Source organism: Centrocercus urophasianus, unplaced genomic scaffold (genome assembly GCF_019232065.1).
Source record: "Centrocercus urophasianus isolate 14NV4802_14NV808 unplaced genomic scaffold, USGS_Curo_1.0 seq_73, whole genome shotgun sequence".
In the NCBI taxonomy this organism is placed as follows: domain Eukaryota; kingdom Metazoa; phylum Chordata; class Aves; order Galliformes; family Phasianidae; genus Centrocercus; species Centrocercus urophasianus.
Window position 1 is genome coordinate 6,181,836 of NW_024885344.1, and position 24,863 is coordinate 6,206,698.

Here is a 24,863-nt window from a genome sequence, read left to right on the forward strand (position 1 = left end):
GTGGGATTACGCGGCGATTTGCGTGAACTTCGCTCCGCGCCGGGCTGCGTCCAGCCGGGGGGCGGCGGCTCCGCTCTCCCGGGGCAGGGGCATGAGCGGAGCCTGCGGCCGGGGCTGCGGCCTCGCGGCGCCCTGCCCGCCCCCACGGCTTCCCGGCCCCCGGGCAGGGGATGAGAGGGGAGCGGAGGCCGCGTCCCCCCGCGGCTCCCGGGAGCGATTGGCCGTGCCGCACCGCGGCGTGTGCTGGAAGTTTAGCGGTGCCTTCGCGCATCCCAACTTCGGCTGTGGCCTGGCTGGAAAACAGATGGGGGAAAGGAATAATGCCCTGAACGGCAACCTGTGAAAAAGAATCCCTTGGAACTGCTGCAGAAAATCCTAGAGGGTCTGCGGCACGTCTGGAGGCCTGAAGTAGGTGGATATTCCCAGGCACAAGAGCCGGAAAATAGCGTGGGGGGGTGGTGGGGATTGCTTTATGTGTTTCGTGTTGCAGTGTGTTTGTGGGTTAAATTGTTTCTGGATTGCTGAGAGGGAGGCGGAGGAGGGGTTAATGGCTGTGACTCCTCTCCTGCTTGCCGTGAGAGGTCCTTACAATTCCCTGAAATATCACAGCGCATAGATAAAAACTTACTTATCGCAGGGGATGTAATTTCCTCCTTGGAAGGAGATGAGGGCCGCCATCCTCCTGCCATCTGCCTGCATCCCTGCGCCGGAGCATTGGCCACTGTTATGCTGCCGAGCTGAGCGTGAGGGTCAGCGCTGCGGCGGATGGCTGTGCTGCCATCGTGCTAGGGCTGCGGGGAGCTCCTGGGGTGCCAGGAGGACAGGGATATGCAGGTCTGTGGCTTGCAGGCTGCAGAGCGTGGGTTTTTCTATGGAAAATGTGCCCCGGGAGGAAAGGTGACACCTGGAAGGCCTTGTGAAACGGTTTCATTGGAACTTTGGGTGAGTGTAACAGCACACACAGATCTCCGGCAGCTCATGGTGTTTGGATGAGCATGGTGTGTGTGCACCAAACTGCCGTCTTAAATGCTAGCTTGGGAAGGAGAATGGAGCCCCGCCTGATATTAACAGGCGAGGCATGATGAATAAATAAATATCTGGTCTGAAATCCTCCTCCCTCACTGTGCTTTAACCATTCTTCTCAAGGAATTCAGGGGTTTTCATGTTCTCTCCTCCCTGCTTTTCTCATTCCATCTTTTCCAAGCATTGCAGAGCTGAGCGGTAAAATGAAAGACATAAAAACCTCCCCAGTAAAATACAACAGAAGGAACACCGCTGCGCAGTGTGTGACCTGGATTTGGGTTGTGAGCCGTATGGGGATGTGCACAGGGCTGGAGCACAGGCCTTGGTGGGTATGATGCTGCACAGCCCCTGCTCAGGGGCCAGGTCAGCACACTGGGGCTGAGTGCTGGGAGTGTGGCTTCGAGGGGAAGTGGCTGGCCCAGACAGGTGAGCCTTGAGCTTACTCTTGCAGCCACATTGCCCTGGTCTTCTGGCACCCTTCAGAACCAGGTCTTTGAATGGTGTTTGCGTGCCTTAACCTTTATTTGCAAAACAGTGATTACCTCTGTTTGGGTTTAGTTCCTTTTTGCTTTGCTTCTCATTCCTAACAACTTCGTTGCAACTTGCAGTGTATTTTTAGCAGCAGCGTCGGTAGTTTTGTATGTGGGCGGCTTATGGAATTAATATCTGTAATATTTGTAAATTGCACCTCGCCACTGGTGCCACTGCAGGAGCTGCGTGCAGAAAGAAGCTGCCTGTGCACAGCTCCTTGCTGGGTTTTGGAGGCCTGGAGCACCCTGACCTCAGCTTGTGAGGGCTCAGATCCTGCCTCGCACCAAGGCTCCAGAGCAGTCTAACCTCGCTCATGGGTCATCACATCTTGTGAAAATGCACAGAGCTTCCTTGTCAGCTGGGCGGCACCAGTGACACCAAGGAGAGGTCCTTACCCCAGAGGTTCTGTGCTGGAATGATAACTCGGAGGCACTTCCTGTTTATGGAGCAATAACCATAACTTGGGCTAAATCAGCGCTGGGACCAAAAGCATAAGTTTTTATTAGCTCAGGATAACAGGAAGCCCCCTCCAGTTATAATTAATCTTATCGTGCTGCAGCGTCTAGTGATTGAATGTTTTTTAGATGTAACAGTGAAAAATGTCATTTTATTTTGGGAAGCGGAAATGGCTGTGACCAGGGGCACGCCAATGAGCAAGGGGCTCTGGGGCAAAGGGAGCTGATGGCAGTGACCGGCCGGGGCCCTCAGACCCAGAGCAGCACAGGCTCCTGCTGGCAGGTGACGAGGAGCTGGCCATGCACCCTGAGTGTGTGGACTCTAAAGTCCTCCTTGGTGCCTGCCCCAGGTTTGAGCTCCTGTCACCCGCTGCAAGGTAGGCCATTTGCTCAGAGGCGAAGTATTTAGGAGGCTGATGGAATGAGCTTAAGTTTTGGTCACATCCCAATGGCTTGCAAAAGTAGGTGGATGGTTCTTCAGGAGGAGAGTCCTGGGAAGCCGAATGGTAGAGGAGTCAGTGACCTGGGAGCAGCGGTCAGTCTCTGTCCCAGCAGTGGTCACTGTGCAAAGGGTTTTGGTGGTGGTCGTGCCAGACAGTGAAGTCAACAGCTGGTACACTGGCATGGGGCTATGCCATTGGTGTTTCATCAGCTGTGAGACAGTTGAGAAAGGGACTTCGCAGGGTAGATAACAAGGGGAAATGGTTTTAAGTTGAGAGAGGGAAGATTTTGGTTGGATGTCGGGGGGAAGTTCTTTACAGAGAGAGTGGTGAGGTGCTGGAACAGGCTGCCAAAAAGGTTGTGGATGCCCCGTGGTGTTCAAGGCCAGATTGGACGGGGCCCTGGGCAGCCTGGTGTAGTATTAAGTAGGGAGGTTGGTGGCCCTGCCTGTGGCAGGGGGGTTGGAGATTCATGATCCTTGAGGTCCCTTCCAACCCCAGCCATTCTGTGATTCTGCGGTGGGCTGACAGCTATTGCGGTGTCCCCATCACTGTGTCCAAAGAGGAGAAGACGGATGGGAGGTGAGGCCGGGTATTTTTGCAAGTTCCACCCTTTTCCTCTCTGTTCCCAATTTAAGAAGATATTTTAAGGTCTGTGCCTAAACTTAAGCTCACAGGTGGTGCTGCTGACTTCATTAGAATTGTTTATGTCTTTAAAGCCGACCACATGCTTAAGTACTTTTCTGACTCATGGCCTCTATAGCTTAATCAGTCCATTTATAAAAATGAGGCTGTTTCCTCACCCTTACTAGGAAATCTCTGCCCTCTGAATGTGAAATATTGTTTATATGTTATTTTTCTTCTGACTTTCAGGAGGTTAACTAGTGGAAAATAAGTAAGAATTAAACACTATTTGGAGAAAAAGTTTTCTCTTCATCTGTTTCCATATCCTAATGTGGACTTGGGTGTTTAGCATGAAGCCGTCTTCTTTGAAACTTATGGTTCTAGCAGTACAGGATTCAGCTTTTATTTTGAAAACAAATCGAGGGGATAATTTCATCTCAGAGAGGATATTTCACAGTTTACGGTACGGGGAGAGTCGAGGCGTGTTACTGCTTCCACCTGCTCACAGCACAGTGGCACAGTGTGCACCTGTGTCCTTCATCTGGCCACATCAGGAGCTGATATCCTTCCTCTGGAAAGCATGAGGACAAGTATTTGAGGATACTGTTGCATTTGGATAGCTTTTTGAGTTGGGTAACTTCTGCAGCAGAAATTGCTCTTGTAAGACTTGCCATCTTGTAAGTAAGTAGAGGAGCAGGCCCAGCCTTCCCAGGCTGGTGAGGGAATTGCCACGTCAGAGTATTTACAAGAATCCAGGGTCAGGGCTAGAAGAATAAAAAACCATGCCATTAGAATGTATTTATTTAATGGAAATAGTAGTAGTCTTTAATACTGTGTGTATATGCAATGCCATGTATGTTCATTTATAAAGGGTGGCTGTCTAATCAAACCATTGACAGCATGCTGAAGAGTAGCATCTTTTACTTATTCACAGTAGGGATATAAAATGGCCAGCAGGAGACAAGTGCCTTCAGATGCCAGTCCTGGGTTGCCTTGGGCTCAGCCTGGTCTCAGGGAGGTACAGCACAGATAGGCAGTGTGGCCAGTGGAGCTTTGTGCATTTTACCCTGTCTAAGTTGTGTACTGCAGCAAGCTGGGGGTTATGCTGGGTGAGGGAAGTGTAGGTTGTTCTCTTGTTTTTCTCCTGATGGGATGTTTGGTTGGACTTGCAGGAGCTCACTTGTTATTCATGCCTTGTCCCCAGTTCTACTTGTTAGTGCAGGCACTGGAAGGCGTCTGTCTCCGGTAGGATAAAATGAGGACAATCACTTGTGGTTCCTACTATTGCAGGAGGGAAATTTCACCCCACGACACAGTGAGATTTGCCAGAGAAACTTGGGGAACTCGGAAGGGCAGTGTTCCCTATCCATTATAACCTTTAAAACTTGAAGGCACTGTCAAGACCTGGAACAAGAGTGTTACGCTGAGGTAGCCTACAGACTGATGTCTCCTTCAGTTCTGAAGGCTGACAGGTTTATCTTACTCTGTGAGCTATGTTGAAGTGCCTGAGAAACTTAGCTCTCACCAAAATCATAGTAAGTGGATGCAGCAAAGACTTAAAATAAGTTGTTCCCTCTCCTTCAAAGCAGGATGTACTACTGTGCCAGGTGTGCTTGCCAGCATGTTCCCTAACACACTTATCCCCATGTACAGCAGTTCTGCAGCCTGGGCAATCACTGCCCCTCGCTGTGATTGTCAGCATAAAGTTTTGTTCTCCTCTGTAACTCAGCTGTACTTTCCTTGCTACGATTCATTGCTCTATCAACAATAGCTGTAGAAAAAACAATTCTTTTTTCTTTGTTATGTCTCTCCTCGTTTTTGTGTTCTTTAGGTTAATCCTTTTTCAGACCTGTCTTTCAGCTATCTCTCCTGTGCCTTGTTTGGTGGAGTTCTGACCATTCTGGCTCCCTGCGTTCTTTCCAGTAGGCCCACATCTCTTCTGTACAGCACTGCTGGATCCCAGTGCTTTCCCCAGGGTTCACTGGCTACATGGAGCAGTATTCCCTCTTGTGCCTTACAGATGGTGCTCCTATTTGCTTTGCCTTGTGCACCGCAGCATCATTCATCTGTGTTTAGCTTGAGATGTTCCATGGCTTCAGCTCCTGTCTAGAGATCTGATGCCTGGTGAGCTTTTTTCTATGCTGCATGTGTGAAGCTAGCTGTCCTGTTTGAATTCCATCCTGTCCTTTCTCATCTGTCAGGACTGTTTTGAGTTCTAATCTGATTGCACTGACTTTGCAGTCCCTTCCTGCTTGGTGTCACCTGCCAATTTAAAAAAAAACACAATCTGTTTCTTCACCAAGATCAGCTTTGTTTTCCACTTTGCAGTCCCAAATAGAAGTCTGAGAAAAGAGACATTGTTTTATTGAAAAAGAAAAAAAAATCCTGCCCCCCAGATATAGAAGCAATTGGGGGGAAAAAAAAAACCACCCCACAAAGCCTTGACATTTATTTCACTCTTCCTGTCTTACCGTTCTGTGGTGCTTTTAAAGTATTAAGAATTATTTTTGCTGTTGTAGCACCAGTGCCAGAGAAAAGCAGGATCTCATTGTGCCAGGCATGATGTTGACATAATGTTCCCACACAACAGAATTTATATTTTGTGTAGATACAAGTACAGGAGAGTGGATAATGCAGACAGCATCTGTGGAGATAGGAAAACACAATGTAGGAAATTTTGTATGTGTTTTTTACCAGGTTTCATTTGGGGAAGGGGAGGATGGGCTGAAGGGAGGGAAGAAGTAAGTAGGTCAAGGGACAAGACAAAGGAGGATGAGAGAGACGGGTGGGGGAGAAAGGTGATGGCAAGTGACTAACAGGAGAGATGGTCCCTGCTAAGTGTAGGGTTTGAGGCTGTCATAGCCAAGGCTGTCAGGAACAGAAAGTTCTGTGAATACCCAAAGGTTCTCCTGCTTGGGCTGTATTTGCAGCTGTTCTTAGTAACTGCGTTCCCTTCCAGGTTTTTTTCCCTGGGGTTGTCTCTAACATCCTTTGAGGGGAAGGCAGGCAAGGGCAGGAGTTACCACCTATACCCTAATGCTCATAGGCAGGAAGGAGAGAGTAAGGATTCCCCTGCTAGAGCTGAGGCCAGAGGCAAAAATGATGCTGTAGCATTCCCGGAAGATCTCTGATGCTGTTCTCCATGCTGGGGAAATTCTGATCTGGATGAAATGAGCTGAAATATCCATACTTTTCATTGATCTGAGATTCTTGTGGTTTCCTCCTTCACTGCCACTGCCCTTTCCCTGATGATGGCAGCTATGCAGGAAGAATGTGATCTGCCATCCTCACTCCTCCTCCCTGGCAGACCCTGCATGCTGCATCCTCCTGCAGGCAGATGCCAGCACACGATGACGGCTTTAAGGGCACATGTGGCTGTTGCACCCTCTTTCCCCATGCTTGCCCTCTCACCATCAGTGCAGGTGAGTGGAACGGCTGCGGGCACAGAAACAGAGCCACCTGTGTGTGACGGTTGCACCAGCATCATGCCCTGCACAATGCGAGCCACAATGTGGCTCTAAGGCAGGGTGTGCTGTGAGCCTATGAGGCACCCTGTGCTGTTTTCTCCACTAGCAGCCCAGGTATATCAGGGTGTTCAGCAGTGAGTCTGGAAGATTATGTATTTTTCTCTTGGGTGAAGAGAACAAAAAAAGCTCTTTCTTGCTTATAGTTTGGGGTTAGGGCGTTTATTTGCTACTGGATGTGATCCAGTGGATTCAGCACCTTGCTGTTTATTTTTGCTTGAAGACGCAGTTTTTCTCCCAGTCAAAGATCATAAAGGCACAGGGAGTGGCGGGAGGCCAGCAACTCCCTGGCTAGGAGCTGCAGTGGCAGGGTATTAGGCTCATGCTTCTTGGGGGGAACTTTACAGCAGATGATGGAGCGGGATGATGGAGGCCCGGACTCAAGCAGCAAGGCTCAGAAAACAGCCAGTCCAAGCAAATCTGTGGAACATTTCAGAGAAAGTTGAGTTTTTTGGGAACCTCCTATAGCTTCCCCAGAATATTTTTACTCATAGGCAAAATTGGTAAGCATTTTTATTTTTAAAACGCAGTTTATATTCTGCTTCTATCTGTGGTAGCGTCAGTGCCATCGAGGTATTTGTCTTTCCCCTTTTGATGCTTGCCATTCCTGGAACGTCTCCTGCTCAGCAGCTGTTTGTAGGTGGTTTTTTCCCTCTCCCATAGCCATGTACCTTTCCTTCCTGTTTGAGGCATCCATAAACCTCTCATGGTGACATCATAGCTGTTTCCATAGCAACAGATTATGATACTAGAACAGAGGATAATATCAAACAGGAGGAGGAAGAGATAAATTATGGTGTTTGTGTGCATGTGTCTGAAGGCTTGATTATATTCCTACATCTCATCCGAGGATGTTGTCTGCCCAGTTACTTCTCTGTTTATCTTACATGCCTTTTAAAGGTTAGAGGAAAGCTCAAAAAAAATAAAGAAGATATAGAGGTCAGAACAATACGGACACATTTTTGATCGTTTCCATGTAAACCTGGTAGGCTGAGATTTATTTTGTTTATCTCAGCGGTAGCTCTCCCATGTCCCCCGAGAGTCATCTAGACTGGAAAAAAACTTGGAAGTGCAACAGTTCCCTCGTGCAACTTCACTTTTATTTTAATTTCCAATTATTTATATCCACTGGCAGTCAGGATCCCAAGTCAAGGATCTTTGTGCTGTGCATTTTCCAGAAGATGGATGAGCGGAACGTTGCCCCAGAGAGCTGACAACCTGTTTATGAAAGGGTGCAACAGGTGATCAGATCTTCCATGCCTGCCATGGGGAGAACAGGGAGAGGTACACAAAAGAATATCAGCAGAAGTGTGGCCACTGGAAGAAGCTCCAGCCTGCCCTGAGCATGGTTGTGGCAGAGGCAGGCTGAGCCTCACCTTTAGAATCATAGAATATCCCAAGTTGAAAGGGACCCATAAGGATCATCGAGTCCAACTCCTGGCTCCGAAAATCAGACCATATGAATGACCCAGGGTCAGGATTTTACAGTGGAGTTTCTGTAAGAGCTGCGCTGGAGGGCCTTGGAGCTCTCCTGTGTGACCATCTTGGTTCTTTCTCCGAGTGGAGCTGACAGCAGCAGGACTGCAGTGGGACACATCTGTGTTGCTCCATGCTTACGCTGGTGGAATGGCTCTCTGCATAAAGCACGAGGCTGGAGGTGAAGGACTTCTAGCTGAATGCATGGGGTTTTATTTTGTTCTCCTAGGCAGCATTTACTATTGACAAATTCCAGAGAGTTTGGCATGAATTTTCAAGAGGTCTCTGTTTTGCTTCTAAATAGAGGTAATTTCTAGCCACTCTCCTTGCTTTCCTATTTTGATGATTGACTTTTAGAGGCTGGAGCTAAAATTGCTGAGAAAAGCCTTGTAGATATGCTCATAGCTCTGTGTGCACACAATCTTTAATCTTCCTCTCAAGACAACATTTCTGGGGAGTAAAGTAGCTATTACTAGCTTTGAAAATACCTATTGTAGGGTCTGGTCTAACCCAGCAAATCTGTTGTGGTGCTATCGAGCACATGAACAGTGGCACAAAGTTCTGATCCTGCACTTGGGCTCTCTGCTGCTGCAGGGAGAATTGTAGGCTAGGGACCTCTGCAGAACAGGATAAGGTATGACTGCCTCAACCTGAAGCCATCAGTGCTGCTAACTCCCAGATAAACAGCATTGTTCTAGTGTTCTCCTTCAGCTATCCCACCAGCCTGTCAGAAGGTCACTGAGTGTTAGCTGTCAGTGGAAAAAAAAACAAGTAATATGTAACATATTGGCTCGCTTTAGCCATGCGGTGGGGTAGGTGAGTACGTAATGAGGTTGTTTCCACGAGGGCGATTTGGTGCCTTGCGGCAAGACGTGCCCTGGGTCAGCAGAAGAGAAGCACGCAGAAGCTCTCTGGCTTCTGGCAGGCTGCTGATGGGCTTTGTGGCCATGTTGAGTGAAGAGTTTTTGGTCCAGCTCAGTGCAGCCAGGCTCGGAAGATGTTGGCAAGTGGGAGGAATTGCATGAGGCGCTCGAACACTGTAACGCTGTCAGGGGTTAAAGTTATAAAATGCATGAGCACAGAACAGCTCAACAGGAGTTAATAGTTAGGTCACCTTCATGGAAGCATACTGGAAACCAGCACAGACCACAGAGGACTGGTTTGGTGTGCTTCCCATGCACAGCTCGCATAATGACAGGCTCCAGTGCTGTGTGCTAGTGCTGTTTCTGAGCAGGCTGATAGCACTGTCCTGCAGAGAGCCGACTGCTGCAGGCAGAACTCATAGGAATGGGGCAATGGGGGCTGCACCAAAGTCCTCTGCAGAGAGAAGGGAGATTGCAGCCTTTTCTCTGAACCTGGATTTAAAGGGGGATAATTCCTGGCTGCAGCCAGCTTCAGGGCTCCATGGAGAAACCCAAAACATAATAGTTCCCCCAGGGCATGTGTCTGCAAAGCCAGTGGGGATCACATTTAGTCATGAGTAAAATTCCTTCATCTCTTCTGGCGCTTCCACTGGCTCCACCAGAAACCTGCCTTCCCATCAAACTCCCCCTCTTTGCTCTCAACATCAGAGTGTGGATGTGTTTAGCAGGCGGGGATAAGAAACATGTTGCAAACCCCATTTAAAATAGCTGCACCGCCTGACAAGGACATGTGAGACGCAGACACAGACGTACCCCATTGGTGGTGACAATGCTTTCCTTGCAGCGTCGTTTTCTCATTCCTTATCTGACGCTGTGAGCACCTGGATAATGAAAGCGCAGCTTCCCAATGCTTGTGCTGTCTGAAAGCACACATGAGTTGGAAGGGACTGTAGGTATCGTTTGTGTGAGAATACAAGGGAAAAGTATACATGTATGTATGCACATGTGGGATGCTTCCCTTGTTTGCAGGCATATGAAGGACTGCAGACACGTGTGTGGTATGGCTGCCCCCCCTTTGTTTACTGAAGTCTTCCTTCTGCAAGGAATAAAGAAGGGAGCTTTATAATAAATATAAATTAGGCCTCCTGTGTGCTTGTGAACTGTCTCAGCCTGCACAGGAGGAAATATACACAAGGTGAATGCAGGGTGTTTCTGTAGAGCGATGCTGTGGCAGCGTGTGCGTTGGCAGGAGTGCTGTCTGCAGTCTGTGCGTAAGGGGCTGTGTAGCCTTTGCGAGCATGGAAGGCTGTAAATCACAGAGTGTTCAGGAGGGGACACTGCCACTCTGCCTGTAAAAGGCAGGGAAAGATTTTGAAGCAATGTGACTCTTTCAGGCTGAAGAGTTACTAGAAATCCAAGCTGAAAAGAAGAAAGAAAAAAAAAAAAAGGTATAACCAAGCTATTTTGGCTGGAAAGGATCTGTAATCCACATCCACCAGCTCGTCTCCATTCTGACGCAGAACAGCTGCATGCCTGGCATCTCATACACACCTCTCCCAGCATCAGCTTTTGGCGGCCCTGCTTTCTGGGTCTGTCTCCAGCTCTCCTAGCACTTCTCGGTTCTGTCCTCCTGCATCCTCAGTTATTTCAGTCTTGATGTGTTCCTACATTGTAGCTGGCATTTGTATGCAACGCAGTATCTCCTAGGGATTCTGTACCCATTTAGATGTGTTGAGCATACCGCTCATAAAGTATCTGATGTAGGTGGGACCACCTCAGTGAAGTAGCTGTATCTGTTTCAGTATCCCTATAGAGAGGTGTCTGAGCCTTCATTTTGCTTAAAGTGAACCTGTGCTACCATGGAGCTCCTTTCTTTAGGACTGGGCTTGGCTTCGAAGTTCTTTGGTGGTCCTCCAAAAACGTCGCTGTTTTCCAGGGGAGTGCGTGAGTCATTAACAGTCCCTGCACTTCCTCTTAGCCAGGATGGACTGAAGGGGTTTCAGGAAGAATCTTTCCTGAAAGGCGACATCTTCTTTCCCTTACAGAGGTCTGCCACAGACAGACACCATGTCTCCTGCCAAAAGCCTCTGCCTGTAGGAAATAAGGTGGGATTTGGGTGAGTGACGAGGCAGGGCAGGGCTTCAGGTGGGGATGCCTCACTCTTTTGATAGCGGGTGCAATGAAGCAGATGTTTGTGGCCACACTGGGGGTAAGTTAGGAACATGTTTATGTCATTTGGCATCACTGGTACAAGTTGCAGGTCATAGATTTTCATTATTTTTGGGTTTCATTGTTTTTCTGCAGCAGCCATCAACAAATGAGAAGTTTTCCCAAATGTGTTGCAGCTGCAGTTGGTTCTCCTGTCTCACTCTGTGTCATTGTAGGACTCACAAGAGGGCTTGGGCTTTCACTCCTCTTTTGTTTTTTGTCTTCTCCCTTCTGTCCTCACCAGCTTCTGTCCCTCTGCTTCCTTCCCTCTACCACAGCCCTGTCATGTTCAGTCATGCTTGGCTGAAGGTTACCAGCCCACTGGAGGCCTTCATGGCTAAGGACGTGGTGAGCCACCTGTTGAGAGCACGCTGGCTTTCCATGGGAGTGGGATCATCTGCTGCTGGCCTCTCGCCCTGCAGGGCAGTGGGTGTGTGGAGGAGTGGGAGTGCAGGCGTGCTCATGTGGCAAAAACGCTCCATGGTTACCATGAAATGTTTGCTAAAAAGGCAGATATTGGGAGGGAAACCAGGTGCAGGGAGCAGCAGACTCTCCTGATGGTGCCAGTTGTGTTCTCTGGGAATGTAGGGAAGAGCAGTGTTGCTCTTGCCCTCCTTGGGGCTGATCTATGGTGTGAGGCTTTCCCGTTTTGGGGTTATAGGGGGCAAGCTAGCAGTGGAGGAAACCTAGCCCCATATTGTTGGCTAGCTATACTTAAGCCCCTTGTAAGCTCCGATTTGGAGGCTTATGTGGACCTTCAGTGTCACATGGGGATGCTGGCAGGCTGTGGGGCTGAGTTTCACCCTGTGTGAGCCACGACAGCCTACAAGGAGGCCCAGGTGGCTACACAGGAGACCCCAGCAGAGCTTCTTGTCCCAGCACAAGCATTGGACTTGGTCAGCTTTTAAACTCTAGGTGTGATTAATTGTGGCCAGCAATTCTGACCTCTGTGGTTTTCCCCTGGATGCCCAAATTGGAAAAAAAAAAAAAAAAAAAAAGGTTAATTCTGCCTGCAAGCCAGCTGGCTGCCATACATCTGGTTACATACGTTCACCCTATAGTTCAGTCCCCAAGCGAGAATGCTTGGCTTATGGTGGGCAGCAGATCACCCCTGTTGCTTCACCGCAGGACAGGAGGCTCATCTCCTGAAGGCCAATTGGCCATTGGTGGGCACCGGCTGGGGTAGCCCCATCCTGCCCACCTTTCTACCATGTTCAGGTCCATAGGGCATGGGACTTTGGCCAGTGTGCTGGATAGTTGGTGTTAGTAAGCTTTTACAAGAAAACAGATTGTTTTAAACCACAGCTAGGAGTATAGAACATACTGGAGCCTGGGTAACAGTAAATCCTAGTTCTCATTTGCACAAATACATGTGGTTCCAATCCTAGAGGCATTTTGCCTTCCTCTGCATGTACCTTAGTTTTAGAAACATGTAAGTTTAATTTGGATTTGTTTCTTCAAAACACTACAAAATGTGGCCAGGACTGAGAGGCTTTTAAATTGCATTTGACACAGAAGGGATAAAAGGGATCTGGAGTCTCCCTGAGTTGAATCCAGGGGAAGCCTGTCATTTACATGCCGTCACAGGGGAGCACTGAAGAGACCATCTACACCAGCAGAGCAGTGGTGATATTTGCAGTCTCTTAATAGTAGGTTTGCTGCTCAGATCAGACCTCTCAGCTTTCTGCTGGCCCAGCCAGTGAGACCCTACATGCTGGGTCGTGTTTCAGGGGTGAACCTAAGTGTAGGGTCATCTGGTGGATAAATGTCCTGTCAAGTGATAGGGTTGGGCTATGTGGCGAGGTTGCTGCAGGAGAGGGAGGCGATGCTGGCTAGTTGGGCTCTTTCCAGAACAGAAAAATGCAGGGTGCTCCTGCCTCTCTTTGTGTTTTGCCCCCGGGACAAAGAAATGAGAGCAGATTCTGCCCTGAATATGGGAGGGGGGGAGGGGTACAAACCTACCTGAAAAAGGAAGACCTTCCCTGTTAGAGGACCTCTCCCTTAGCCCATTGCCATCTGTGGAGATAAGGGACAGTTTTGTGTCCTCTTCTGCCTTTCAGCCAGCAAGAATACACTCTGCTAGTGATCACCACCGCTGGGGCTTCTTGACACCCTCTCTTGCCATGCTGATGGGTTTCATGACACTGCTCTTAGCACCTGAGGATGGGCGTGAAAAGGGAGGAGCTGAAGGAAGTGGAGGAGGAGGAGGTGGAGATAGTGGCAGTGGTGTGAGTTGATACAAGACCCAGTGGGAAGCAGCAGCAGGCAGTATTATTTCAGTGGTTTGAGCCAAAACTTTCTCTGTCTCTTTCTCTCTCATTAAATTACAACTAATGCAAGTAGCATTGTGAAGGAGGAATTTGGGAACTGTTGTTCATCATCCAATCACTTGTAACGAATGTGCTGCTCAGTGCCATAGCCCATAGCCTTGCTGAGAAGTAATTCACTTGGTATTTGCAGGCATGACATGCATGCCATAAAAATTCCACTGTTAGCATTATTCCAGCATTAGCAAGGGGATATGAAAATAAATGACAAGCTATTGTTTTTCATTATTAGGTCCAGGCTTTTTGCTCCGCTGTCTTCTTTTTTTTCCATCCTCTGTACGTGGGAGAGGGAGTTCTCCATTCCTTTCATTTCCTTTTCTCAGCCACACCTGTACTCTCCCGCTTCTTCTCCTGCCTGTCTTCAGGAAGGTGGATGCCTGGGTCCGGATTTGGAGGTTAACCAGAGCAGTTCATTAGACTGCTGTAGCAGATCACCATGGAGTGGTACGATATCAGAGATTATCTCAGCATTTTGTTATGGGTCTACAAAGCTGTTTTGCCCCAACTGTCTCCCATGGGGATTGAGTCCCCCCTTTTTGATGGTTGCACTGGCAAGGAAGACTTTGGAGACGGGTCAGCAACTTGCTACTTTGAGGCAATCTGCAGGCTTTAAATGTTTTTTCTATTATTTAAGAGAAGGCAGAAAAAAGTGGGAAAGCTCTTGAGGCAGTTGTCAGTCCGGAGGTGCGGGAGCAGCCTGTAGCTGACCATGGTCAATGCTTAAAAGGAGAAATACACAAAATGAGCAGAAGGGGATCAGTGACCCACAGTTGTGAGAGGATGCCTCTGCATTCCAGTGGGCTTTCCTGCATTTCCCATGTACTTTTATAAAAGGGAGGGAGTTGAATGTGTCAGGGGGAATGAGGCAGTTAAATATTATTTATCACTACTTTCTACCAGGGGGTGACCAAAGAAGAAAGCGTAGCAATTTCAGAAATGACCCCTGTTTCTAGGATCATTGGTTCCTGGGGCTGGTTTAGGCAAGCATGCAAACGCCCACCTGCTCCAAATAAAAGACTTCTTTGGAGAAAACGGACTTAAATATCCCCATGAAATCCCCGGGCTGAGTCAGTATCAGCACTGTACAGGATTCCTGCGCTCTGAATCTTATTCTTAATCAGCTAACCCAGGCAGTCTTTCATGTCACTGAGTTGCTTCTCACTCCCATTGCCCCAGCCCGTGTTGGCTGTTCAGCAGAAGGCCTGGCTGAGCTGAAGGCAGATGGCAGGGTAGGAGTCTGTGCTGATCCTACTACTATTAACTCTACCACTCCTCTGCACAGCAAGCTGCTCCCTTTGAACATCAGCAGAGCCATTTTTAAGAGCACTGCAGCCCAGCCTTGTGTGACAGAACAGCTCATTTTGTCAGGGAAAAAGATACCTTGGCAAACTTTTGAATATTAGCTGTTGGGGTAACCTCGAGACTCTGGAAAAAGCAGCGATGGGCTTTGAGAGAAGAGCAGAAGCTGCAGGTGTTGAGTTCCCAACTGCAAGGGGATGTACGAAAACTGTGTCTTTTTTTTTTTTTTTCCTCTCCATTTTCTTCATTCATTTTCTCAGAAGAGCACCAGAGTATGCGCCGGAGTTCTCTGTGACATCACTTTGCACGTCATCAGGGTTGTGAAATCCAAAGCTGTGGAATCACTTCACTGATCCTGCCCTACACTGTGTTACCAGCATAACTTGATGCAGAGCAACCTGCAGGACGTTGTGGTTATTGTGGGCAGCCGTGTCCCGTGGGTCTGCTCATATCTCAGGCCAAGCATCTCCCTCTCCTCGTAATCTGCACTTAGAGCTGTGCACACACACAATAGAGCTGTACATTACACAGCTTTTAACACACCAACAGCAAGTGTGGCTCTCACTGGTACACTTCAGGGCTATTTCAAAGTCCTGTGTCCCTCTGCCTGAGCTCCTCATGCAGTCCCATGTTGAGATGTCCAAGATCCTTTCAATGGCAAAGCGATACCTGCACTCAGTTCTGCTAGGATTTTGCAATATGCCTGAATCAGGGTGGTGGTGACACTGGGTGTGAAGCCATCTACTCATATTTGCTCATGATCTAAGAAAATGCTTTCAGTTCAGACCTCAAAGAATGAGCTGCTGTGTCATTTAAAATTGTGTTACCAGCAGAAACGTATGACCTCATGGTATGAATAAGCAAGAGGAGATTAGCAATAAGTAAGCCTCTACTGTACATAAATGTCCATAGGAAAAAGAAAAAAAAAATCTTAATAGAAGACTCAGTTGTCTGCGTAAGTGAAGGCTGGGGATATGAGTAATGTACTGGTTCTTTTGTACATCCAATCTGATTCTGTTGTTCCTTCTTTGATTCAGGCCCCCTCCTTTGCTTTCTGTGCTCCCTAGCCCTCCTAAAGGACTTTTTCTGCCTTTTAGGAGAGTGCAGACCAGGAAGGGTGGAAGGGCTCAGTGAGGAAGGAGTTAAAGGACTGCTCAGTGGGGATTATAAAACACTCAGGCACTTGGAAACAGTTAAGAAGAGAGAAACAGATCCGCCAGGAGGGAGTGTGGTACTGGAGCCAGCAATTTGTTTTGTTACCTCCTTACATGGCAATGCAGAAGACCCTTCTAGAATGGGCATCCAGGTATCAGGGGGCGTGGGATGGGTGGTGGGGGTCATGTAGACAATGAACTTGTGTGCTGTCAAGTTGGCAAGCCTTCCAGCCAGTTCTTATTGATGTGCAATGCTCTGGTTGTGTGTCCTTCTTGCTGGGGTGGGACTTAGTGCCTGCTGTAGCCCGAGGACATGATCTAGCCCTGAGGGGTTGCCTAGAGGCTCTAGCCTCTTTGGATGTTGAACCTAGATGGGGGAGAGTGGTCTGTGTGCTGTCGGCATCACCTGGAAAGGTGGATGTAACAAACCTACAGTGTGGGCAGGTGTGTGGGTGTGCTTACATGAGCCTTAGTTACATACGAGGGCCCCTGTGAGGGTGTCTGTGAGTGGACATCTTGTGCAAGTGTGCCTGGACACCAGGAGCTTTCTGTCATGCTCTAATGAGGTGGCCTTGAGTCACAAGAAGCTGTATTTTTATCACCGTGTCTTCGTACCTCAGCAGCCAAACAGAAACCTTGCATGTGCTGAGGCATCATATACCTCAGCAAGGACAGAGGATCTTCATCATGGGAAGGAAAGGCACCTGGAGGCAAAGTGACTCATGCTGGCCTGCCAGCAGATATCCCAGGACATGAAGATCCTTGGATCTTCATACATGATATCCTCCACATTCCTGTGCTTTAGGCAATAACTGCTCCCTGATTATGGATGCTACTACTCTAATCTAAGAAGTGACCTGAACGCAGGCCTTGCTGTGACCTCCTGCCTGGCTCTTCAGTTGTGTGCATCAAACGATATTGGGCTGTGGGGTAGTAGGAGTGTACCTTGGAGTGACTACCATACCTGTAATGTGGAGTCCCATTCTTCATGGGAGAAAAACAGATGAAATTGGAGCCAAAGTGTGCAGAGAGAGGGATTAGTCAGTCTGCAAGTGTCAGGGGCTTGCTGAAGAAATAGCAGGAGTTTGCTGACTAATGCCTGTAATGTTCAAGGAATAAATGAGAAATACTGAGGGGAAACCCTCTAATTCTGAATTTGGTGGGAAAAAAAAAAAAAAAAAGAGAGGGAAAAAAAAAAAGAGAAAGAAGACACTGAGTTACAACTCAGCCCCCTAAATCTCTGACCTATATCTCCCTCCTTTCCCTGGAGTCATTATTGAAATTAAAAATTAATAGAGAACAACCAGGTTTTACCTCCAGGGTGCCCTTTTAGGCTTTCACTTACTGCAGGCTGAGACCAGCAGATAGGACTTTGGTGTACCTCAATGTGATAGAAAAATCAGAGTGATCTCCATCTAGGGTGATGGGAGGACAATCAGATAGGTTGAAGGAAAGGAGGAAGCTTTCTCTTTGGGAACAGCAGTCTCCAGCTGCAGAAGGAAAATGATGTCAAGCCGACAGGTTAAGTGAAAATAGACCAGTAAAAAAGAATAGTCCTTGAAGTCACAGTAACCTTATCAGGGGAAATGGAGGTAAGAAGGAGAAAAGAAGTATTTCATATCATTAGCCCTCTAAGGGCCAAGTTCAGTGCGTTTGCAGAATATTCCTCTCTCTCCTCCCATTCTTAGTTTTTTAATGAGGAAAGAGAATTCTTATTTAGGAGACTAAAACCTAGGGTTGTGGGTCAGGAGGTTTCATTTCCCAGTTCTGCTGCTGCCTTGCTGTTTAAGCTCAGGAAAGTCACTTTTTATTTTAGCTCCATCTTTGTCTCTATAGGATGTGTGTGGAAAGACAGCAGTGTAACCTGGCAGCCCAAAGGGCCAACCAAACCCTGGACCCAGCGCAGCCAGCTGGGTGAGGGAAGGGAAGTGTCCCACTCTGCTCTGCGCAGCTTCCCCTCCAGCACTGGGTGCAGTTTTGGGGCACAACAACAGGAGGACACAAAGTAATTAGAGAGCATCCAAAGAAGGGCTACAGAGATGAAGAAGGGTCTGTAGGGCAAGGTGTGTGAGGAACGGCTGAGGGCCCTGTGGTTGCTCAGAGAGCAACAGAGTGCAGAGCAGAGGAGCTGAGGGGAGGCCTGATGGCGGCTGCAGCTCCTCACAGGGAGCGGAGGGCAGCGCTGAGCTCTGCTCAGTGTGACAGCGACAGGGCCTGAGGGAACGGCATGGAGCTGTCAGGGGAGGGCAGCTGGGGGTCAGGGACAGTCGGCAGTGGGCATGGAACAGGCTGTGACCAGAGCTCTTCAGTGAGGGTATGTCATATAACCAGCAGAGAGTTCTCAGGTTTAGACTTGCCTCGTGAGAGTGGTGCTTTGCTCCTTGCTGCCATCCTTCTCTTATGTGCTTAAGAGGGACCTGTTGCAGTTATTTGGCCACTAGGCTATGAAAACCTGCAGCCCTCCAGAGAAGGGTGATGGTGAGGAGGAGGGAGAGTGGTGGGAATCACTCTTGGGGCCACAGCTCACTGCAGGGCCTGGAATATGCTCTGTGCCCATCTGTGGCTTTTGTTGGATACATGCTCCCGTGTGATATGGGAGAGATGGCATCTCATGGCCATGGTGCGCTATGAGGAGAGGTGATGTCACCTGCTGTGGCAGCCGTGTGTGTGGGCTGGCTTGGAGGGAGCCTGAGCACATGTGAAACTGTGCTCTTTCCCACTCTCTCATGTTGGGTGACCGCAAATCAACATCCCCAAGATCACTATCTGTATTTATCACATACATCTGAATGCATCAGGTGCGCTTGTTTTGCTCCTTCAGAGCCTAGCTCTTTATCTTTCTGCAGCATACCTCAATTACTGCTACTTTTGGGATACGTAGACTCCATAACTCCCAAGTGCCATAAGCTGAGGCGTACGGGCTTTCTCTTCATGGACTTCTGCCTCTCCAAAATTAGGATGCCTCATGCAGCTTGAGAAACTAGGTTATATAGCAGCTTTAGTGGGGCTTTTTCCAGACACCAATTGACCTGATTCCTCGGACCAGCTGTTTTATTTATTAAGCAAAATAGTAGAAAAAGAGTGCATCTCCTATATAAACTTGATTCCTTGCAAAGAATGTTTATCTTTGTTTTTCATAAATTGGCATGGAGCGCTTCCTTCACATTGATTTCAGATATATTAATTTATACACTAGAAATGGGGAAGATTTGCCTTTCCTCTAATCCTGTTTCTAGAGAGATTTACCTAATGTGCGGTGTAATTTGTCTAATGTACAACTTTGTACGTAGAGTGTATCCAGATCCAGTAGAAACAGTGGGTGTAATAAAGGAGAGCGCTGTAGTGCAGTGCTGTAAATCCCTCTGTAATTAAAAATACTAAATTAGTCAATGCTCATGCAGTCAGAAGACATTACTATCTGAAGAGCAGGGATATAAAGCAAGAGTTCTCAGTGCAGGACAGAGAGACTGGGTCTGTGTTCGTCTCTGTGTGCATGTGGTGTGTGCCAGGGGTGAGGGACAGCTTATAACATCATTCACCAGGAATACAGCTTGGGTGGCAAAGAGCAGTCATGAGGAATTATCCCGGGGTTGTGCTTGCATGTTCACAAGGTGGGGGAGCAAGCAGTTCTCCTGCCAGTTTGCATGCTGTCCCACTCTATTTCTTTCCATCCAATGCAGTGAGCAGTTAGAAGGCTGGATTTTATACTTCTACAAAAGTCTCCCTAAAAATAATTCATAGTTCCTTTGAAGAAGGATGGTACCATGGATTGAATGATTTTTATTTTCCTTTGTCTGTCTGTCTGTCCTTTTGTCTGTCTTCCTTTGCTGCTTTTAACACAGATGAATCACTGCCTGAAGTTTTCACGTGGTTCTTTATTTAGGATTTTGTGAATCTCCCTGTAACTAATCAGGAAAGACTGATAGATAGCAATGTAAGAGTCCTTGCCTGTGATAACTGTCCATCCATCTGTTCTATATCCAACTTATGACCACTCCTGTCTACATTGCCTGATACCCAACTTCCTTCCTCCTTCAGGGAGAACCTCAGACTGAGTAGTTAGAAAAGAGCAGACTCCTAACTCTATTGAAATGTTCACTGAATTTTAAGAACTGAAAATGTTCAAATAAATGAGAAGACAATCCTCGCCTTAACAGCCCCATGGAAATGTCTACAGTTTGTATATCAGAGGCACACCTTTTGCAGTTTTCAAGAACATTAGCCAATACGTGGACAAGTTTTAAGCCTTACAGAAAATTGTTGTTGCCTCATCCGCAGCAGATAAAACAGATCTCTGAAGAACTGGGACCTAAGAGTTTCAGTTAGACAGTTAAAATTAGTAGAAGCTTTTCACGTTAATCTGTCTGTGCCTCAATTCCCTGCCCATGCCATATGGATAATGCAGAGTCTTACTTTATGAGGGCATTGTGAAAATACATTCCTTCATGTTTGTGAAACATTCAGTTACTCTAATGATGCATATGGTAGGAAAGCCCATGAGTAAATTACTAATTCCGTCTGCAGAACAGTTTGACTGGTACCTGGTAAACAAGGCTTGGGGCCACACCTCAACTGATGCAGGGAGGATGAAATACTGAAAAGCTGCTCACGAAATGAGCACCGTGTATCCTGTGTACTGGGTGAGGCTAAGGTCCTGTAGAAAAATAACCTGCAATTATTATGCAATTAACAGCTCTATCACAATACCCAGGAAAAAGAGGACGAAGGAAGGTTGCACAGGCAGCCATAAAACTGAAGTTTCCTGAGCCTTGCATTCTTGATTAGCAGCTTTAAATAATCTTGCTTTCACCTGTTTTGTTTTCTGTGTAATTGTCTGTCACATGGAGTGGGCATGAGGAATAATCAGCAACTGTTGTTTGTGGAAGAAGAGACAGGGAAATATGTTCTGCCATTGGCCATCAGAGAAGAGTATTCCTGCTAAAGCCTTGTGTCCAGGCATTGCGAATTGGAGCATTTGTGGATCCTCAAGAGAAAGAGAAGTCGAGGTTGAAACAGAAGCAGACAAACCAAGATGTCGTTTTTCCCTTGTGAGAAGTGCTCAGTTTATGTTGTGTTGCTACGATAACTCTGTGTACCATTAAACATTAATGCCACAAACCAACAGACTTGAAAGTTGTTTTAAATAGGGACGAGATCACCCCCTTGCTTTTTGCTGTGGGTCTTGTGGGTTTCCTGATTTTACCCTGGTGTTCACAGTTCTGGGTTTTCCCTCTGCTGGGTCCTGCTCCGGAGAAATTTTCATACATACACAAGACTGACATTGGGCAAATGACCCAACACTGAATCATTGGCAGAACCATCCCCAAATCCCCCTACTTTTGCTCATTTTTTCATATTTTGCCTTTCTACCCATATGTGTTTCTTCAGGTAAAACGAAATAGCACTGCCCACAGCCTGTTGTGAGTTTGGAGTTGTGAGTGGGCAAAAGCAGGGGAGGAGATGCTGTGGTTGAGGGTTTTAAGTAGAAATCATCATCACACTACAGATGACCAAGCTACTGGGAGGCTGAGATGAACACTGCAGCAGAAGTTGGCCTGTACCTACTTCTGCACTGACTTAGCGTAAGGGTGAGCTGAACACTTTGGTGCTGTGAATGGGATGGGTGCAGAGAGCAAGGATTTGTGATGTGACAAGAGGTACATAGGTACACACCGATTTTAAAGGGTTACGCTTCAGTACCCAAGCATGTTTACTGAGCGTTACAAGTTAAGAGTCTTGCTTGCTTTCTGCCTGCACTGTGAGTCAAACTAGGATGTATGTCTTCTTGATGTGGCTTTCATAATTGATGTTTGGTTATTTTGCAGTTGCTTTTCCCCATGGAGTTTCTCTTAAAAATGCCCTGTATTTTCTTTTAATTTTGACTGTACGTAGCAAGTGTATATTTCAGAAAGAATATTCAAGCATCATTTTTTTGTAAAGATATGATGCTGTTAGGTTACACTGGGGAGGGAACTGCTTATTATTTGTGTTGTCCTCTGAGAAGCTGATAAAGGAGGTCCTAACAGTGTTTTCCCTTCTCTATGTGAGCTTTCACAAAGGTTTGTTAATGTTGACACTGGTCTGCCAGTACTGGCTGGTTATTATGGCTGTTCAAGCATTAGGCAATTGTTTTTAAGCAATTGTAGTTTCTCTTTCTATTTCTTGTGCTTGCTTTTTTTTGTTTTGTTTTGTTTAATAGCAGATCCTTTTCACATTCCCTCCTATTGACTCATCCAGAAAAAGACACACATTTGAACTTAAGTATATAACTTTATAGTATCACAGAATGACAGAAAGGCTTAGGTTGGAACAGACTTTAAAGCTCACCTAGTTCCAATCCCCTCCCATGGGCAGGGCTACCACCCACCAGCACAGGCTGCCCAGGGCTCCATCCAGCCTGGTCTTGAACAGCTCCAGGGATGGAGCACCCACAGCTTCTCTGGGTGACCTTCTCCAGTGCCTCACCACTCTCTGAGTAAAGAGTTTTATTTTTGTGTTTATTTCATCATGTCTCTTGTTGCACAGGGCAGCATTTCACCTCAAACTTTATGATGGCAAGAGATCTGGGTGGGATCTCTCAGCCCTACCCAGCTCTGTTGAAACCATGCAGGTGAAGTCAGGGTGGAGCGGATGATTCTGCTTAAGCTGAGGGCCCTGAGAGCAAGGAGTGAGGGGTCTGTGGTCCAAGCACTATGTGCATGTGCCAGCACAAAGAGACCAAGCACTGGCATGGGCATCTTCAGTCACCTCACAGCTGTACCTGTGCTTAGGGCTGAATCCCAGGGAGGGAAACCCGGCTTTGGGCTGGAGTCTTTTCTCTGCAGAGACCTCCTGCATTCTGCACCCTAAAAGGAGGATGCTGGCTTTGCTACTATTTGCTGCTTCGCAAATAACCATTGTGATGGAGGGGTGGTAAGGTTGTAAGCCATGACATGCATGTGCCCTACCTCCTTGCTCCCATTGCAGAGCTTGCACAGCCCCAGAGCCAAGAGATTCTGAGCAGCAGAAGGGAGGTGGTGAGGGTGATGACTCCTCTGAAGACCTGCTATATTCTGGGGCAGGGAGTGCACTTTTCCATTTCTGATGTCTGAAAAAGTATCATGAAAACTTGCTCTTTGCCCTTTTGCCACTAGCCAGACCTGTTCTGAGTTGGGTCAGAGCGCATAAGACACGGTAGAAGGGATCACCTTTCTTTGAGAAAACGAGTACGAGGTGGCACCAGCACTTGTTTTAATTTATTCCTGCTCCTGGGTGTAATTATAACCTCTGGTGTTCAGTGTAAAGGTGGAAGGGTTGCAATTGAATGGGGCTAAGGTTTTTTTCAAGATGCATTAATACGTGACTTCTATGAAAAACAACAGCACTCACCCAGGAATCCAGACGGCGTTTGCAAGCTGCCTGTGGATTTATGGAGCATGTTGGAAACACACAGTGTTATTTCCTGAGTTTGTTTCTTTGCACAGTGATGATGTTTGCTTATTCTGGGACAATGATGAGACATTAAGGTATTAAAAACAAAATTAAAGAAGGGGTAGAAAATGTTTATTTCGAAAGTGAATACAGCTGCATGTCTTAACAGAAATAAAAGAAAAAACCTTCCAGTGCTTACTTGGGACTTTGAGAGTTCTGCCTAGATAAAGCAATTTATCTTATATCTATTAATGTTATTTTCTTGTTGCAAAGGCTGTTTACATCAAAACAATATCTTTATTTTTGGAGTTCATCTGTTCCCGTTGCTTTTTCCCCAGCTGAACTCACAATGCTCGGTCTGTGACATCACCATTGGCCGCAGCAGCAACGTGTTACAAAGCGGATTTTTCACTCCAGGTGGACAGTGTGCCACAGGAGCAGATGAGCTCTGTGATTCCACAGAGTGTGTTTGAATGTGCGTGCTACTGGTCGTGGGGAGAGAAGTAAAGGGCAAGTCCACAAGGCAAAATGCAGGACTGGAGAGCCTATGGAATGTCTGCATGGGCCTTCTGTGAGTATGTAGCTTGTGGAGTTAGCATCTGTTCCCTAGGCCATCCCTACCCCGAGATTTCTTTTTTAAATCAGTTGAATGCTTCAACAGACTTAACTGGTAGAAAATTACTCAGTTTAAAAATGGGAGAGTGGGAGAGAGGGATTTAATTTAGCTTCAAGTATGACTCTGGGATCTAAACTGTATCGACAAGTTTTGTGGGGGTTTTTGCTTTTTTTATGTTTTTCTTTTTCTACTCAGAACCCCTTGCAGAAAACAAGGGAAGATGACTAATGTGCTGATCCTGCTAACACTTACACATGTGGTTGGCTTTAAATGCATGAGTTGTCCTGCTGCAGTCAGTCAAGACAATTGATATGCTTAAACTCAGACGCAGCCCCACATGCCTGGAGCAGGAGGGTCTAGCCAGCTGCCTTTGGGGAACAGTTAAATGAAGAATTTATAGAATATTTTCTAATGCAGGCACTGTCTTAACCTGGAAAAGCTGAATTTGCTGGCCTGGGTCCTCCAGGAGAAAGAAACTGGCCTTGTGCCTTTCCTCATTGCTTTTGCCTGCCTAATTCACTCCTTGGGTCACAGTCATGCAGTCACAAGCTGGAAGTTGAGGCATGTCTGCCAGAGTTGGGAAGACTGTAGCCTAAGAGGTAACACTGAGAGATGATTAAAAAACGGAAACAGAACAGTGAAATGGTCACTAGCCTCACTGACTTTACTGCAATATACAAGTTTACATATACATCCACTCATTACTAGTGACAGGTCTCTTTGTTGACTGCCTTGAAGAATGGTTTCTCCTGGTGGCTTAGCATAAATGGAGATGGAGCAGTTGTCTCACATCCCCTCCAAAGTTGGCCCCCTGGAGGCTAGGGGCACCATGGAGACCATTCAGGTATGCTTGCGGAATTACTTCCATGCTTCAGCCTTGTGAGTTCACTGAGGACTGTGGTAGGACATGATC

At 47.2% G+C, this 24,863-nt stretch overlaps 1 protein-coding gene across 5 annotated transcripts in view; it reads left to right on the forward strand.

Annotated features, from left to right (window-relative positions):
- Positions 1-277: 277 nt before the first annotated feature.
- Positions 278-24,863, forward strand: part of HIPK2 (homeodomain interacting protein kinase 2) — a 120,722-nt gene continuing 96,136 nt past the window's right edge. For 4 of the 5 annotated variants that reach the window (XM_042838131.1, XM_042838135.1, XM_042838132.1 and 1 more), the window contains exon 1: positions 23,857-23,905. In XM_042838131.1, coding sequence (XP_042694065.1) covers positions 23,863-23,905 — 43 coding nt within the window. In that variant the 5' untranslated portion in view covers positions 23,857-23,862. Of the gene's footprint in view, positions 409-23,856; positions 23,906-24,863 lie in introns of those variants that run through there. The other variant, XM_042838133.1, reaches the window with a different exon arrangement.